We start from the raw sequence: 16,260 nt of genomic DNA on the forward strand, positions 1-16,260 counted from the left end.
CTGTTTCTCCGGAGATATCCCCCAGACGCTTCTACGATGTAGGACCTTGGTGTGTTCGCTGTGGACACTACAGTACCTCTCTGTTGCATGTCCTGGACCCACACATGGTCTCCAGGTTGTAAGGCAGGCAAGGTGTGAACTCTATGTCGTTTGTCAAAATTCAGTCTTTGTTTTCGTCTGTAGCTCCGCTCCTTCCTCCTCACCTTTTCCAAATCCGCTCCCTTTGGAACGAGCTGAGAGGGAATGACCGGAACAGTAGTACGTATTCTACGCCCCATCAGCAGTTCAGTTGGACTACAACCATTTGCTAAAGGTGCGGCACGGTAAGCCATCAAAGCTAAGTAGGGATCACTGGACTTTTTCAGTAGACTTTTGACAGTCCTTATTGCCCGCTCCACCTCCCCATTACTCTGTGGGAAATGTGGACTGGATGTGACATGTGAAAACCCCCACATCCGTGCAAACCTACTGAACTCTTCAGATGCAAATTGCGGACCATTATCGGAGCGTACAACATCAGGTATACCATGTCGAGCAAAAATAGATTTACAGTGGGTAATTACAGCGTCTGAAGTTGTACACGAAAGCTTGGCTACCTCACAAAACCTTGAAAAGTAATCCACAACCGCAAGATACTGGTTTTTACCGAACTGAAACAAATCTACCCCTACCGTACACCATGGTCTTGAAGGAAACTCAGTTCCTAACATTGACTCTCTGTTGTTAACTCGCTCACGGGCACATGTGTCACACGTCTCAATGAGTTGCTTTAAATCTTTGCTAAGACCTGGCCACCACACAGATTGTTTAGCACGTTCTCTGCACTTGGTAATTCCTAAGTGACCTTCGTGAAGTTTGTTTAGCATTTCATCTCTGAGTGTTTTTGGAATGACCAGCCTACAGCCTAATAACAACAACCCATTCTGAACAGTCAGTTCACCTGCAAAAGGGAAATATGGCATAAAAGTCTTTTCAATCGAAAACTTGTCTGGCCAACCACTTACACAGAACCGCTTAAGCTGTCGCAAAATGTCATCTTTGTCCTGATGAGACTGAATCTCTTTAAGTCTCTTCTCAGTTGCAGGGAGGCTGGCCACTACGGTGTCGGCGTAGAGGTTGATCTCTTCCTCCCGTAGACTGTCCTCCGAAGACGTCACCGGTGCTCTTGATAGAACATCAGCTGTTGCGATGTCTTTGCCAGCCACATGGGATATGGTGAATGAAAATCTCATGAGACGCATTTTCAGGCGTTGTATACGTGGAGGTAGTTCGTCCAGATTTCTCGCGCCAAGTAGAGGGACTAGAGGTTTGTGGTCAGTTTGAACGAGAAAGTCCTTTCCAATCAAAAACTCTGCAAACCTCTCACATGCCCACGTTGTGGCTAGCGCTTCCTTCTCAATTTGCGCGTAGCGCTGCTCCGTGGTGCTCAATGCGCGTGATGCATATGCCACTGGTTTCCAGTCCATACTGCTTGTTTTCTGCAACAATACAGCACCCAGTCCATAAGAAGATGAATCTGCTGAGACTAGCGTATCAGCTGAAGGATCATACAATGCCAGCCCAGGAGGTGTTGTCAAGTCCATCTTTATGCTTTCAAAAGCCTGTATCTGCTGAGGTCCCCATGACCACATGTTCGTTTTTCTTAACAGATCTCTGAGTGGACGTGTCTTTTCTGCTAAGTGTGGCAAAAACTTGCCCAGGTGATTTGCCATTCCCAGAAATCTTCTCACCTCGGAAATGTTGGTTGGTTCCTTCATGGCTTTCACTGCATTTATTTTCTCTGGGTCGGGGCTAACTCCAGTTGCCTGAATGATCTGACCCAGGAACTTGATTTTAGTCTTTGAAAATTCACACTTATCATTAAGTGTCACGCCCGCGTCCCGTAGACAGGTGAGAGCTTCCCTTAGTCTTTTGTCGTGCTCTTCCTGATCCACTCCCCAGATGAGGACGTCATCCATCTGACACACTACTCCCTCCAGGCCTTCTAGGATTTGCTGCATGCGTTTCTGAAAGTGTTCTGGTGCCGAAGATAGTCCAAAGCACAGTCGATTGTAGCAATAGCGACCGAAAGGAGTGATAAAGGTTGTGAGCAGTGATGAGTCTTTTGAAAGAGGAATCTGCCAGAAACCTGCATTGGCATCCAGTTTCGAAAATACCTTGGCACCTGAAAGCTGTCCAAGCGTGTTTTCAACTGAAGGTAGCTGGTGCCTTTCTCTCAAAACCGACTTATTCAGTTGAGTGAGGTCTGAACATATTCTCACTCGGTCACGTGCGGGCTTGGGAACCACCACCATAGGTGCACACCATTCTGTAGGCTGCTCCACCTTGGAGATGACTCCTTGTCGCTCCATACGAGAAAGTTCCTCTTTAACCATTGGCAGTAAAGGGATAGAAATGCGTCGTGGAGTTGAGACGGAGAATGGTTGTGCTTCCGGCTTAAGTACAATATGGTATCCACCTTTCATGATTCCAAGCCCTGTGAATAGCTCCGGAAATTCCTGCTTGACTGTCTCTTTATTGTCCAAAGTAGCTGTATCAAGCCTAGCCACTAGCTGTAATGCAGTGGCTGCCTGTCTGCTCAGTAAAGCTGTACTTAGTCCTTCAACCACATAAATGACCTCCATTATGCTTTTGTCTCTTCTTTTCAGAGTCGCCGAAAACTTGCCTTTAACCTTTAACTGCGACCTGCCTGGCCCCATCAGCACTTTTCTGGTTTGCTTTAGTTCATTGAATTGTCCTTTCACATACATGCCAGCTGGAACTGCCGTCACATCCGCGCCTGTGTCAATTTTAAACACAGCGCTAGACTTGTCCATTTCTATTTCTGTCATCCACGGATCTGAAGATTCACAAGCCAATGACCCCAAAAATGAAACATCCTCTGAAGAAAAATCCTCTAATCTTTCTAGATGGACCTCATACATTTTCTTGGACCTGCACATTCTAGCAAAATGTCCCTTCTTTTTGCAATTATTGCATGAGGCATCTTTAGCCGGGCATTGCTGATAAGCGTGACCTTTTGTGTCTCCGCATCTTGTGCACGGTTTGGTTTTGATGGAAAATCCTGGTTTCAGCTGCATTTTATGTTGTTTGGGTCTGGCGCCCCCTTGTGGTTTGATGCGTACACTATCAAGTTGAGTATTAACGACGTCTCCCTTGAAGTTTGTATTCAGCATTTCTTGTTGTTTCTTGACCATTTCACTCTGTCTGGCCTTTGTAACTGCTTTTTCTAATGTAAGCTCTGGATCCAGTTGCAACAGTTCTGACAAACGCTTGTCTCGAAGTCCAACTACAAGCCTATCTCTGACCATCTCATCGTGTAGTTGTCCATATCCACAGTGTTCAGCTAAACAATGAAGCGCGGTGATAAAGCTGTCTGCCGACTCGCCCATCTCCTGCTGCCGCTGATTAAACTTAGCTCTCTCAAAAATTATATTTCTCCGAGCTACAAAGTGAGCATCCAGTCTCTGCGTGACTCTGTGGTACTCACTCATTTGTTCCGGGGTGAGGTGGAGGGAAACCAAAATGTCCTCCGCTTCTTCTCCCATACTGTAGATTAGTGCATTCACTTGGTTCTCCTCCGCTTGAGTATCCAAACCTGATGCGATGCGAAACCTCTCAAAGCGTTTTATCCATTTGGGCCAGTCTTCTGCCTTGAACGTGAATTTTTCCGGTGGCATTACTTGATATTGCGCCATCTTCTCGAGCCTCGTTGTTTTCTTCCTCGTCTCCCTTAGCGTTAGCTCCTGCCTAGCCGTGCTAGCGGACTGAAGTTACTTTTATCACTTTCAACGTCCTGTCTTGCTTGGGACTTACTCTAGTCCAGTAGTCTCTTCGCTTCGACACTTTAGGATCCCACTTCTGACACCATGTTCTATGGTTTAATAGGTACATAGAAACCCTTAAGGCAGAGACGGGACAGACGCTCGTTCATGTCAAGACGGAACATACTTTATTGTGTTCCCCTCCCCCAGCAACATATAACCCTCACAACGGTTCCTACCCCGCCTATTACTACACTGGCAACATTAGCTTTGCGGACATTACAAACTGCCGTCGAGCTAGTTGGCGTGTTCAGTTTAAAGTACCTCCACACAGCTGACTCTTTCGTTCGCTCCATGTTTGCGTTTGTTTAGAAAACTCTCGTGGCATGCGGCACACGTGCTGCTGACGTATGACGTAGCCGCGTCCCGCGGCACACGTGCTGCTGACGTATGACGTAGCCCGCGTCCCAATAGATTAAGGAAAGGATCGGCTCACAGATCGGCTGCATTTTCCGATACCCGATCCATCAATTTTGTTGATATCGGGGCCGATATCCGATCCAGATATCGGATCGGTGCATCTCTAGTGTGAAGTTTGATAAAAAGTCCTTGTTGGGCTTGCAGTTTTGCTAGCAATGCATCAGCCTCTGATGCGCGCTGTTTATCAGACAGATGTATTTTTTCTCATGCTTGGTCGTGTAGTGGCGACTCAAATTATATTCTTTAAACACAGCGACCTGTGTACCACAAATCAGGCACACGGCTTTACCTTTCATTTCTGTAAAGAAATACTTGGCAGTCCATGTCTTGTTGAAAACACGGCGCTCCTTGTCAACTTTTCTTTTCTGAGGGTCAGCACACATTTCTCGGGCAGCATTACTTCGCACTGTTCACCTTCACGCACAGCTCACATACACGTACGCTACACGGAAGTGCGACGCCTTTCAAAATAAATGCAAAACAGTTGGATTGCACGCACGACACTGATTTTTTTTTTTTTAATGAAGTTGTAATCAAATATACCGTTTTTTTCCATGTATAATGCGCCCCCATGTATAATACGCACCCTAAAAATGGCATGTTGATGCTGGAAAAAAGCCTGTACCCATGTATAATACGCACCCAAATTTTGACTCCTACTTAAGTCCGTAAACGTAAAATTATTTCAGAAAAAAGATCATCTTTGGGAACAACCGGATGTTATTCTGCCGGTCAGTATCACTGCGCATGCGCTAGCAAACTCAATAGCGAAGAAATGTTTCGGATAAGTGTAGGGTACATTGTGACAGCAAACGAGCAGGTGATCGAGCAAGCGTCTGATACGAGAGCATTGTGTTCGTATGGAGCGTGTTTGAAGTGAACAGCAGAGAAGAAAGCGCATCTGTAATGGCGGCCTCCGTATGATATCCGGATAAAAAAAATAAAATAAAATAAATTGTACCCATGTATAATGCGCACCCCAGATTTTAGGACAATAAATTAGTTACATTTTGCGCATTATACATGGAAAAAAACGGTAATTTACGATTGGCCTCATGCGGGCCGGACAGGGACGCACAAAGGGCCGGATGTGGCCCGCGGGCCGTATTTTGCCCAGGTCTGCTCTAGATCAATGAAACAATATGGCATGGCATTCGCCGGAGTGGGCTTTTCTCTCCATGTCAGATGAAGACAATACAGATGAAGACAATTCACTTGCAATTTGCACTGCGTCTTCTGCAGGAATTGCACGAGGACGGAAAAGACTATGAGCTTCAATACAACCAATAAGATAAGTCACGTTAAAAGTTGCCATCGTGATTTGTGGCCTCAATACAAAGTTGCCTGTAGTGCTAAACCAAAAACTAGCGGTGCGCATGGTAAACGCAAATCTACCGGATTGATGACAATTGAGGGGGCGTTTGATAAGAGGCAAATGTTTGACAGAAAAGACCCAAGGGCGAAAGTAATTGATGACAAAATTATCCGGTGTATGCTTTTTTTTGTGTGTGTGAATCAGCTAAATCAAAGTCAAAGTCTGCTGTATTTTCAATTTCTTCACATGTCAAGACATACAAAGAGATCGAAATTGCGTTTCCTACTGTCCCACGGTGACAAGACATATCACACATTCAAGTAAACAATACAAAAAGTAAAAGTAAGAAGGCACATAATGAATAAATAAGAGCAATGAATAAATAAGAGCAACTTGGTGGAAATGGTGCAAATGTGCATACAGCAGACAGTCAGTATAATAGCGGAAAAGTACAGGAGGAGGAGTGCAAGTGGAGTAGTGCAAGGCAGCCATCGTGGCCCAAAAGGCCAAAATATGCGAATACACTTGTTACAATGTTTCCTGTTATACTATGTTAAATTAATCCGAAATGTTGAGGCCTAACTTTCTATGTTGTCTTTTTATAACTTCATTGGACAACCCAGAATTAGTTGCTGATTGTCAGCATTAGAGCAGAAATATTAATAAATTCAAACCTTTTTGCTCTAAACAATGGTTCTGGAGTTAGTATTGTAGTAGGAAATGTATTTATAATAAAATTATACGGAGTTAATACTTTTTTTGTGATTTTTACAATGGTCTCTTCACACAAAATCAGGTGCAGGTGCAAATATCTATACATTATCATTTTCTCATCGGTCATTGGCTGTCGTATGCCCCCAAATTATCGATTATTGGTATTGGTTTAAATTTCCATGGTCATGACCATTATTGAGATGTGAACTGAACCCACCAAAATCAAAAGTGAGACAACGCTTGTATTAAAATTAATCACTTCTAAGCCCTTTAGTTTCTATTCACACAATCGGTTGTTCTTAATAGATTTACAGTGTAAGTTAAAATTTTAGATCAAGAGAAAACTCATTCATGCAGATTCTGTAAAACACAAAAATGGAGCAAAAGACTAGATGGTTAAATGTCTCAGTGTCGAATGCAGTCATGTCAGAGACAACAAGATTCATTCAATTTAACACCAACTGTGAGAGTCCTTTAACTATGAGAGGCTTTATGAGTTACAAAAGCTAATAATTCGTGGGAAAAAAAGACGCTATCCGTTCTACTCAGAGACTTGAAAACGTAAGCTATTTGAAAACGGTGTTCTGCAAGGCCTCTTTTTTATTGTTTCTCTTTCAACAATACTATTCAAACATACCGCTGCCGCTGCATGCGCCGGATGTAATCTTATTCACCGGTCAGCCACATCGGTACCCAATCCATGTGTACTTTTCTGTGCCTTGGCAAGGGTCTTCAGGCAGAGTGCTGTTAAATAAGGGGATGTCACACACGGACCTCTCTTCGCATCTACAAATGAAAGCCAAATGTTGAGAATTTGAGAAAGTCATCTTCGTGCCACACAGAACACGTTCTTGCCTGTTAGCTACGAGACTTGTGACAGAGGTGCTGCAGTTCAGGTTCTGATTGGCGTCCTCCATCTCTGCCGACCAGCAAAACGTCTTACCCCGACGCCCGTAAATGGCCAAAAGTACTATGATTGTCTGAGGAGCAGCTGCGCAGGGAAGAAGGCGCGTTACGGAATACGGGATGATTGGACATATTATTTGGACACATTACAAGTCATATTACATATAACATGACTTACGACAGTTGATGACGCGCGTCTGGCCGTCACAGATGACTGCGGTGAGGCAGGTGTTAGCGTGGCAGGTGTCGTCAGAGCTGCCCAAAACACCTTGCTTGCTTGACTTGCCTCATTTCAGTCATCACTGAGGATCGCTAACTTGCGAGTAAAGATTTAAGAGACAGATTCAACAAATATTGGCTAGCACGGACGTTGCTTTGTTTTCATTCTCAGCCCCTTTGGTTTCTCCTCCATTCGATTCTTTATCATCTTCTCCTTCGGCTCCTTGGTTTCCTCCTCCGGATCCTTCCTTTTCTCCTCCTTCTTCAGTTTCTCCTCATTCGGATTTGTTTTCATTTTCTCCTCTCAATTCTTTATTTTCTCCTCCAGATTCTCCATGCGATTCCTCCAGAGAAGATGAGGAGGAGGATAAAGAAGAGTCCAGGCTGACTGCACACAAGCAAATGGCAACAAGCAACAATATTGGGATTACAAAAGTAAGGCCATTCACTATTGCTTTCATGAGGCTGCCCGTATGATTACTTTTTTTGGGACGTCAGTTGCTAACAAAGTGATGCTTTCCTACTGGTGACCAAACAGACATAACTCATTTTAGAAGTGCAACCGATTGACTGTAAGGCCAAAACCAAATTAGATCAGGATAAAAAATTGTCATCAAAGTATTCAAAGGCCACTTTGTCGAGGTTGCGTTTACCTGCCATGAAGAGTGTGATGGCCAGCACTGAAAGACAAATAGAGTGAGTATAGAGTGGACCAATGGAAGGAATCTGAACAAAGGAATACCCCCAACAGTGATGTTCAAGACCCCACCGAAGAAATTGCTGATGGGGCACACCTCCCTAGACGCAGCTGGTGTGCCCTTAATAGGGCAAGATCAGGAGTATGTAGGACAGGTGATAATATGGTCAGATGGGGCCTGGGGACGGATCAGTCATGTGAGTGTGGCGAGGGCGCCCAGACCATTGAGCATATCCTCCGAGCGTGCCCCTTATCATGCAGCCTGAACAACGCTGATTTGCTGAATGTGAATCAGAACACCCTAGAATGGTTGGCTGTTTGGTGTGACAAGCTATGATGATGACTGAAAGACAAAAGCATGCATTTTCTTGAACGACTCGTAACATGACTACGGCGCTGTTGTAGACTCTACTTACGAGCCGACAGCGTCCACTTGAGTGCCGAAGCCATGGAGAGATGCTCGTGAATGACGATTCGGCACAAACCTGGAGTTCATCTAAAGAGGTTTGATGACGTTGACACTGTCGGGAGCTTTATTTGACTTGCATCTAAAAGCCAGTTGTCCATTTGGAGACACGCGACTCTTGCGCCCGCGGGGTGTTTCCCCTCAACAGTCACTTTGGAGTTTGGGGCAAAATTGGCCGTCCTCTACACAGTTCTACAAGAGAAGCGGGGAAGAAAGATCCATTCAAACATCACTGATGTATGTTTTTACTGAAAAGAATTGGCACCACTCACGCAAACGCACTCCATCTGGAATAGCGAGTCTATATTTTCCCAGATAGAAAACTAATTTCTGTGTGTATGTGAGGAGGTGACGTGCATTGAAGTTTGTCCTCCTGAGGCGAACGACAATATACACGAAACACACACACCGAGTTCCGGACTTGAAGGCAATGAACTGCAGGCTGTCATCTTAATGAAGACGCTGAGCACACAAGCTGAACAAATGTGAACCATCGTCACTCATGATGATCATGCCTTGTAGGTTTCTCTAAAATGTCCTTTTAAAAAAATTATTTGTAGTGCTAAAGTTGTTGAGCAAGTTGCATCCTCGAAACATGAATCTATCGTTCTCATCTTTTTCAAACCTGATGTCGAATTTAAAACCAGCAGCATCTCAGCAAAAGTACCTTTATTCACAGTTTAAGAACAAGAACACATCATTTGGTCGACGCAATTAAAAAGAAAAAGAAGAAAAAGTCATAAATCAGATCGTCAAAACACGATGGAGAAAGTTGTTGTTGAATTTCAGTCCAGTTGACCTGACGTGGTCGAATCTAGTCAAGAGTGTAGATATTTTCTTGAACTGCTCTTCTCAACCTGATCTCGTAGATGATGTGAGGTGGTTCCTCGCTTGAAAAACTGGAAGAGAGAATTATACCATGATCAAGGTCTCTTCAAACTACTTTCCGTTTGTGGCCAATTTTCATTTTCGACCAAAATGAATCAAAACCCTTAAACGGCGGCCTCATTTGAGCAGATGATGGCTTGCGGGAATACCCGTAGCAAACAGGATTAATCTGCTATTCCCAATACGTGAAAAGGCTCTCGTCAAGATATTTGGCCTTGAAAATACTCAGTTGAATAGAGAGAGTTTGAAAAGAACGACGTGCTCACCAGCCGCGCCTTAACACCGCCCCGGAAGAACCACCTGTACGAGAAAGCGAGAGAGAGTGAGAGAGAGAGAGTGCAAGAGAGAGTGTGTGAGAAAGAAAGAGTGTGAGAGTGATTGACAACGACAACATTCCAGTTGACAGACTTCATACCGTTTTTTTCCATGTATAATGCGCAAAATTTAACAAATTTCCATCCATCCATCCATCCATCTTCTTCCGCTTATCCGGGGTCGGGTCGCGGGGGCAGCAGCTTCAGGAGGGACTCCCAGACTTCCCTCTCCCCAGCTACTTCATCTAGCTCATCCCGGGGGATCCCAAGGCGTTCCCAGGCCAGCCGAGAGACATAGTCTCTCCAGCGCGTCCTGGGTCGTCCCCGGGGTCTCCTACCGGTGGGACATGCCCGGAACACCTCCCCAGGGAGGCGTCCAGGAGGCATCCTGATGAGATGCCCGAGCCACCTCATCTGGCTCCTCTCAACGTGGAGGAGTAGCGACTCTACTCCGAGTCTCTCCCGGATGACCGAACTTCTCACCCTATCTCTAAGGGAGAGCCCGGACATCCTGCGGAGAAAACTCATTTCGGCCGCTTGTATCCGGGATCTCGTTCTTTCGGTCACGACCCATAGCTCGTGACCATAGGTGAGGGTAGGAGCGTAAATCGACCGGTAAATTGAGAGCTTTGCCTTTTGGCTCAGCTCTCTCTTTACCACGACGGACCGGTACAGAGTCCGCATTACTGCCGACGCTGCACCGATCCGCCTGTCGATCTCACGCTCCATCCTCCCCTCACTCGTGAACAAGACCCCAAGATACTTAAACTCCTCCACTTGGGGCAGGATCTCATCCCCGATCCGGAGAGGGCATTCCACCCTTTTCCGATCGAGGACCATGGACTCGGATTTGGAGGTGCTGACCCTCATCCCGACCGCTTCACACTCGGCTGCGAACCGCTCCAGTGAGAGCTGGAGATCACGGCCTGAAGAAGCCAACAGCACAACGTCGTCTGCAAAAAGCAGAGACGCGATGCTGAGGTCCCCAAACCGGACACCCTCAACGCCTCGGCTGCACCTAGAAATTCTGTCCATAAAAATTATGAACAGAATCGGTGACAAAGGGCAGCCTTGGCGGAGTCCAACCCTCACTGGGAACGAATCCGACTTACTGCCGGAAATGCGGACCACACTCTGGCATCGGTGATACAGGGACCGAACCGCCCTTATCAGTTGGCTCGGTACCCCGTACTCCCGAAGCACCCCCCACAGAACCTCCCGAGGGACACGGTCGAACGCCTTCTCCAAGTCCACAAAACACATGTGGACTGGTTGGGCGAACTCCCATGCACCCTCGAGGATCCTGTTGAGGGTGAAGAGCTGGTCCACTGTTCCACGGCCAGGACGAAAGCCACACTGTTCCTCCTGAATCCGAGGTTCGACCTCCCGACGGACCCTCCTCTCCAGCACCCCTGAATAGACCTTACCAGGGAGGCTGAGGAGTGTAATTCCCCTGTAATTGGAACACACCCTCCGGTCCCCCTTCTTAAAGAGGGGAACCACCACCCCAGTCTGCCAATCCAGAGGCACTGTCCCCGATGTCCACGCGATGCTGTAGAGACGTGTCAGCCATGACAGCCCCACAACATCCAGAGCCCTTAAGAAATCCGGGCGGATCTCATCCACCCCCGGGGCCTTGCCACCGAGGAGTTTTTTAACTACCTCAGTGACTTCAACCCCAGAGATTGGAGAGTCCGCCTCAGAGTCCCCAGGCCCTGCTTCCACAATGGAAGGCGTGTCGGTGGAATTGAGGAGGTTTTCGAAGTATTCTCCCCACCGACACACGACGTCCCGAGTCGAGGTCAGCAGCACGCCATCTCCACTGTAAACAGTGTTGACGTTGCACTGCTTCCCCCTCCTGAGACGCCGGATGGTGGACCAGAATTTCCTCGAAGCCGTCCGGAAGTCATTCTCCATGGCCTCGCCGAACTCCTCCCACGCCCGGGTTTTTGCCTCAGCAACCGCCGAAGCCGCGTTCCGCTTGGCCACCCGGTACCTGTCAGCTGCCTCCGGAGTCCCGCAGGCCAAAACGGCCCGATAGGACTCCTTCTTCAGCTTGACGGCATCCCTTACCGCCGGTGTCCACCAGCGGGTTCGGGGATTGCCGCCACGACAGGCACCAATGACCTTACGGCCACAGCTCCGGTCGGCCGCCTCAACAATGGAGGCGCGGAACAAGGTCCACTCGGACTCAATGTCCCCCGCCTCCCCTGGGACGTGGGAAAAGCTCTGCCGGAGGTGGGAGTTGAAGCTCTTATGACAGGGGATTCCGCCAGACGTTCCCAGCAGACCCTCACAGAACGTTTGGGTCTGCCAGGTCGGACCGGCATCTTCCCCCACCATCGGAGCCAACCCACCACCAGGTGGTGATCAGTTGACAGCTCCGCCCCTCTCTTCGCCCGAGTGTCCAAAACATGCGGCCGCAAATCCGATGACACGACTACAAAGTCGATCATCGAACTGCGGCCTAGGGTGTCCTGGTGCCAAGTGTACACATGGACACCCTTATGTTTGAACATGGTGTTCATTATTGAAAATCCGTGTCGAGCACAGAAGTCCAACAATAGAACACCGCTCGGGTTCAGATCGGGGGGGCCGTTCCTCCCAATCACGCCCTTCCAGGTCTCACTGTCATTGCCCACGTGAGCATTGAAGTCACCCAGTAGAACGACGGAGTCCCCAGAAGGAGCGCTCTCCAGCACTTCCTCCAGGGACTCCAAGAAGGGTGGGTACTCTGAGCTGCCGTTTGGTGCATAGACACAAACAACAGTCAGGACCCGTCCCCCCACCCGAAGGCGGAGGGAGGCTACCCTCTCGTTCACCGGGGTGAACCCCAATGTGCAGGCGCCCAGCCGGGGGGCAATAAGTATACCCACACCTGCTCGACGCCTCTCACCGTGGGCAACTCCAGAGTGGAAGAGAGTCCAGCCCCTCTCGAGAGGGCTTGTACCGGAACCCAAACTGTGCGTGGAGGCAAGTCCGACTATATCTAGTCGGAACTTTTCTGCCTCGCACACCAGCTCGGGCTCCTTTCCAGCCAGAGAGGTGACATTCCATGTCCCAAGAGCCAGCTTCTGCAGCCGGGGATCAGACCGCCAAGGTCCCTGCCTTTGGCCGCCGCCCAGCTTGCAATGCACCCGACCCCTTTGGCCCCTCCCACAGGTGGTGAGCCCATGGGAAGGGGGACCCACGTTTCCTTTTCGGGCTGAGCCCGGCCGGGCCCCATGGGCGAAGGCCCGGCCACCAGACGCTCGCCTTCGAGCCCCGCCTCCAGGCCTGGCTCCAGAGGGGGGCCCCGGTGACCCGCGTCCGGGCGAGGGAAAACGTGATCCATTAATTTTTTTCATCATAAGGGGCTGATGAGCCGTGCTTTGTCTGGCCCCTCACCTAGGACCCGTTTGCCATGGGTGACCCTACCAGGGGCATGAAGCCCCAGACAACATGGCTCCTAGGATCATAGGGGCACGCAAACCCCTCCACCACGATAAGGTGACGACTCACGGAGGGGTTAACTAATTTATTGTCCTAAAATCTGGGGTGCGCATTATACATGCGTACATTTCTTTTTTTCTTTTTTTTTTGTTGAAGAAAATCTCCCTCGAAATAAAACTTGAAATCACCTTTCTTCTTGTTTGTTGTCAATCGCGCATCGCATTCAGCCATCCTGCCCAACACACTTAGTCAGTAAAATTCATAATTGACGACACATCGTTTGATGCGATAGTGCAATCCTTGATGGTGTGTTATTGTCAAATATTGTTTGTTTTTTAATCTCCATCGCAAACCGGATATCATACGGAGGCCGCCATTACAGATGCGCAGAACGGATGCGCAAGACACGTCAGCTATATACTAAAGAGCGAGAGTTCAGTTCTAAACCTAAATGCGTATTACAGGTAATATTTTATTTCACAACACTTTGCCTTGTTCCTTTCGTCTCTGCTGTTCACTTCAAACACGCTCCATACGAACACAATGCTCTCGTATCAGACGCTTGCTCGATCACCTGCTCGTTTGCTGTCACAATGTACCCTACACAAATCCGAAACATTTCTCCGCTATCGAGTTTGCTAGCGCATGCGCAGTGATACTGACCGCCAGAATAACATCCGGTTGTTCCCAAAGATGATCTTTTTTCTGAAATAATTTTACGTTTACGGATTTAAGTAGGAGTCAAAATTTGGGTGCGTATTATACATGGGTACAGGCTTTTTTCCAGCATCGACATGCCATTTTTAGGGTGCGTATTATACATGGGGGCGCATTATACATGGAAAACAACGGTATTCATGCCGGCGATGAGGACGAAGACGTACGCTTGAAGGCCAGGCACAAAAAAATGGCCGCCAGCGTTGTCAGCACGCTGAGGGAGAGCGACAGGACAGGAACGTTGATGTGAAGGGAGAGTGACGCAGCGGGCTTGACCGCCTGAAAGACAACGAGTTTGACTTGTAAGCTACTCAGGTCCATCTTAGCCTTAGCTTAGCTACTTAACTTAGCTCGAGTTAAGCTAACACATTTTCCTAACTGGCTGTGTGCTTTATCTGCCGGAGCAAGTTACTTTTGGGAAAAACTACTTTCCGTATCTATTTGGGTTAACTGGCTGCAAAGTATCTTAGCTAGCTACTGATCAATTTTAGAAAGCTAGTTTTGTGTTTGGAACAAATTCCTTGGTCTAACAATCTTAGCCGACCTGTTTGACTTATCCACCGTTTCTGTTCGAAAGAATGCTTCGTATTGGTTTTCAAAACGCAATATGTCATGTTACTCACAGTGATTGTGGTGGAGTGCAGCTTTGTCGAGTTCCCCTTGACAAGGTCTAGCTGAGGCGACAGAGGCAGCGTGTTCCCATTAACTGCCAAGACAAAGCGATTAAGAGTTATCAAATAGATCAAGACACTTATTTCAACGATGAACTGCCAATTGGACTGATTCCATCAAAATCCACTTTGGTGTCCCGCAAGGTTTTGTACTATCCCTATTATTATTTTGCAAGATGTGTCGTTGAGGATTGTCTGACCTCCAGAAGTCGTCGACGCCTCTGTGACTTGTATTGTTGTGCTTGTTGTTGTTGTTGTTGTTGTTGCGCTTGTTGTTGTAGGACTGTTGATTGAAGCTGACAGCGATAAAAACCAAACAAAGCAAGACAGCGCTGCAGGTAAAGCGGTCCCGGGGTCCTGCATGTTTTCTGTGTCTTCCTGCTGCTTGAAATAAATGAGCGAACTGATGCGTTTGAGCAACGCACCTTTGACCACCCGCAGGTTCATGATCACCTTCTTGTCATTGAACAGCCCGTCAATGTCCACCCTGCAGCAGTATGGCCCGCTGTCGCTCCGCCTCACATCAGCGATGTCCAAGTCCATTTGTCCTTCCAGGATGTCTCCCGTCAGCCGGTAGCGCTCATCCGCCTGCGGCGGGGTCACAAGCGCTTTGACGATACCGCCGGGCTCCATGTAAAAGTGCCTCAGGCCTTCACCTTGGAGATGACACCGTTCTCGTCGGTCTGGATTAGGGTGTTGCTGCACCAGAGGGTTCCGCAGCCCCGGCCCCAGCACACCCGACTCAGGCCGAATCGCTTCACCGAATACTGGCAGGACAGTGAGGCCACGCCGCCTTCGCTTACTTTGTAACAGCAAATGGGAACAATGGCACCTGCTGTGAGATGCAAACGTGAATTTAGGAGACAATACGCTGCCGGATTACTCTTCGGATATTGACTGATGGATGAAAACATCCAGCCATCCATTTTCTAAAGCGCTTGTCCCAAGCGCACTGACCACTGCTCTGCTGCTATGCATGCAAAAAAAAAGTTCCTGCCCCAATGACGTCCCGATGCCATGGAGACAAAGAGTTTCTTCAAATCTTATCATTTCATGCCTTTGTTGATGTCGACAGCGATGAATCTCGTGATTTCGACATCTCACCTGAGAGAAGGAGGAACACGGTGACAAAGGTCTGAGGAGTTAGACCGTGGCGAGGCGACGTGAAGGTCATCATGGTGTTTGACTGTGTGCTCATTGTCAGACCACTCTTACACTGACCCAATGACAGAGCTCTGAGCGTGTGAGTGCGTGTGTGTGGGCGGTTGTGTGTTACAATCATAAAGACTTCATTGATTCGTGCTGAATGTTAGCTGTGTGTTTTGCACTCGCAGATTTATGGTTAGAAAATGGCAATTATATTTTGCGCATTTTCGGGTTCTGTTTGGGTGATTACGTTTGTCTTATTTATCCAAAAAATATAGTGGGATGGCAACAAGTGATTGAAGGTTAAAAGTATATTTCCTCATTGTTATAATTTTATTTCCCTCCAACCAGAATCAAACAAATTTTGGTTGTACTGTACTGTTGATGAAGGAAAACAAGAAGTGAAGGAATTGATGGAAGGAAATCAGGCATACTAAAGGACTTTGTTTCGCTCGCTCTCTCACATACACTGACACCCAATGGTCAATTGTGTGGCGATGTCACAAACTACTCCATTATTCGTGTCAAATA

At 47.6% G+C, this 16,260-nt stretch overlaps 2 protein-coding genes and 1 long non-coding RNA gene across 7 annotated transcripts in view; 1 reads left to right on the forward strand and 2 right to left on the reverse strand.

Annotated features, from left to right (window-relative positions):
• The window catches only part of LOC119133952, a 92,908-nt gene that overhangs the window by 34,693 nt on the left and 41,955 nt on the right, over positions 1-16,260 (reverse strand). The window lies entirely within an intron of this gene.
• LOC119133974 lies at positions 8,090-15,240 on the forward strand. Its single transcript, XR_005100230.1, has 3 exons — positions 8,090-8,798; positions 14,865-14,921; positions 15,055-15,240. It is a non-coding gene; the product is annotated as an uncharacterized LOC119133974 (long non-coding RNA).
• On the reverse strand, positions 9,214-15,808 carry timd4 (T cell immunoglobulin and mucin domain containing 4). Of its 5 annotated transcripts, XM_037270290.1 has the most exons (8): positions 15,688-15,808; positions 15,240-15,418; positions 15,009-15,171; positions 14,784-14,879; positions 14,536-14,618; positions 14,080-14,191; positions 9,716-9,749; positions 9,214-9,460 (listed from the first exon to the last, which is right to left on the reverse strand). In XM_037270290.1, the coding sequence occupies exons 1-8, from the start codon at positions 15,779-15,781 to the stop codon at positions 9,376-9,378; spliced, it is 846 nt and encodes a 281-aa protein (XP_037126185.1). In that variant the 5' UTR covers positions 15,782-15,808; the 3' UTR covers positions 9,214-9,375. The 5 variants fall into 5 exon arrangements, 4 of the variants coding, with proteins under 4 accessions (XP_037126185.1, XP_037126182.1, XP_037126181.1 ...); XR_005100218.1 differs by having other exon boundaries at positions 9,716-9,863; positions 14,050-14,191; positions 14,784-15,171; XM_037270287.1 differs by having other exon boundaries at positions 14,784-15,171; positions 15,240-15,415.

This window comes from Syngnathus acus, chromosome 14 (assembly GCF_901709675.1).
Source record: "Syngnathus acus chromosome 14, fSynAcu1.2, whole genome shotgun sequence".
Taxonomy (NCBI): domain Eukaryota; kingdom Metazoa; phylum Chordata; class Actinopteri; order Syngnathiformes; family Syngnathidae; genus Syngnathus; species Syngnathus acus.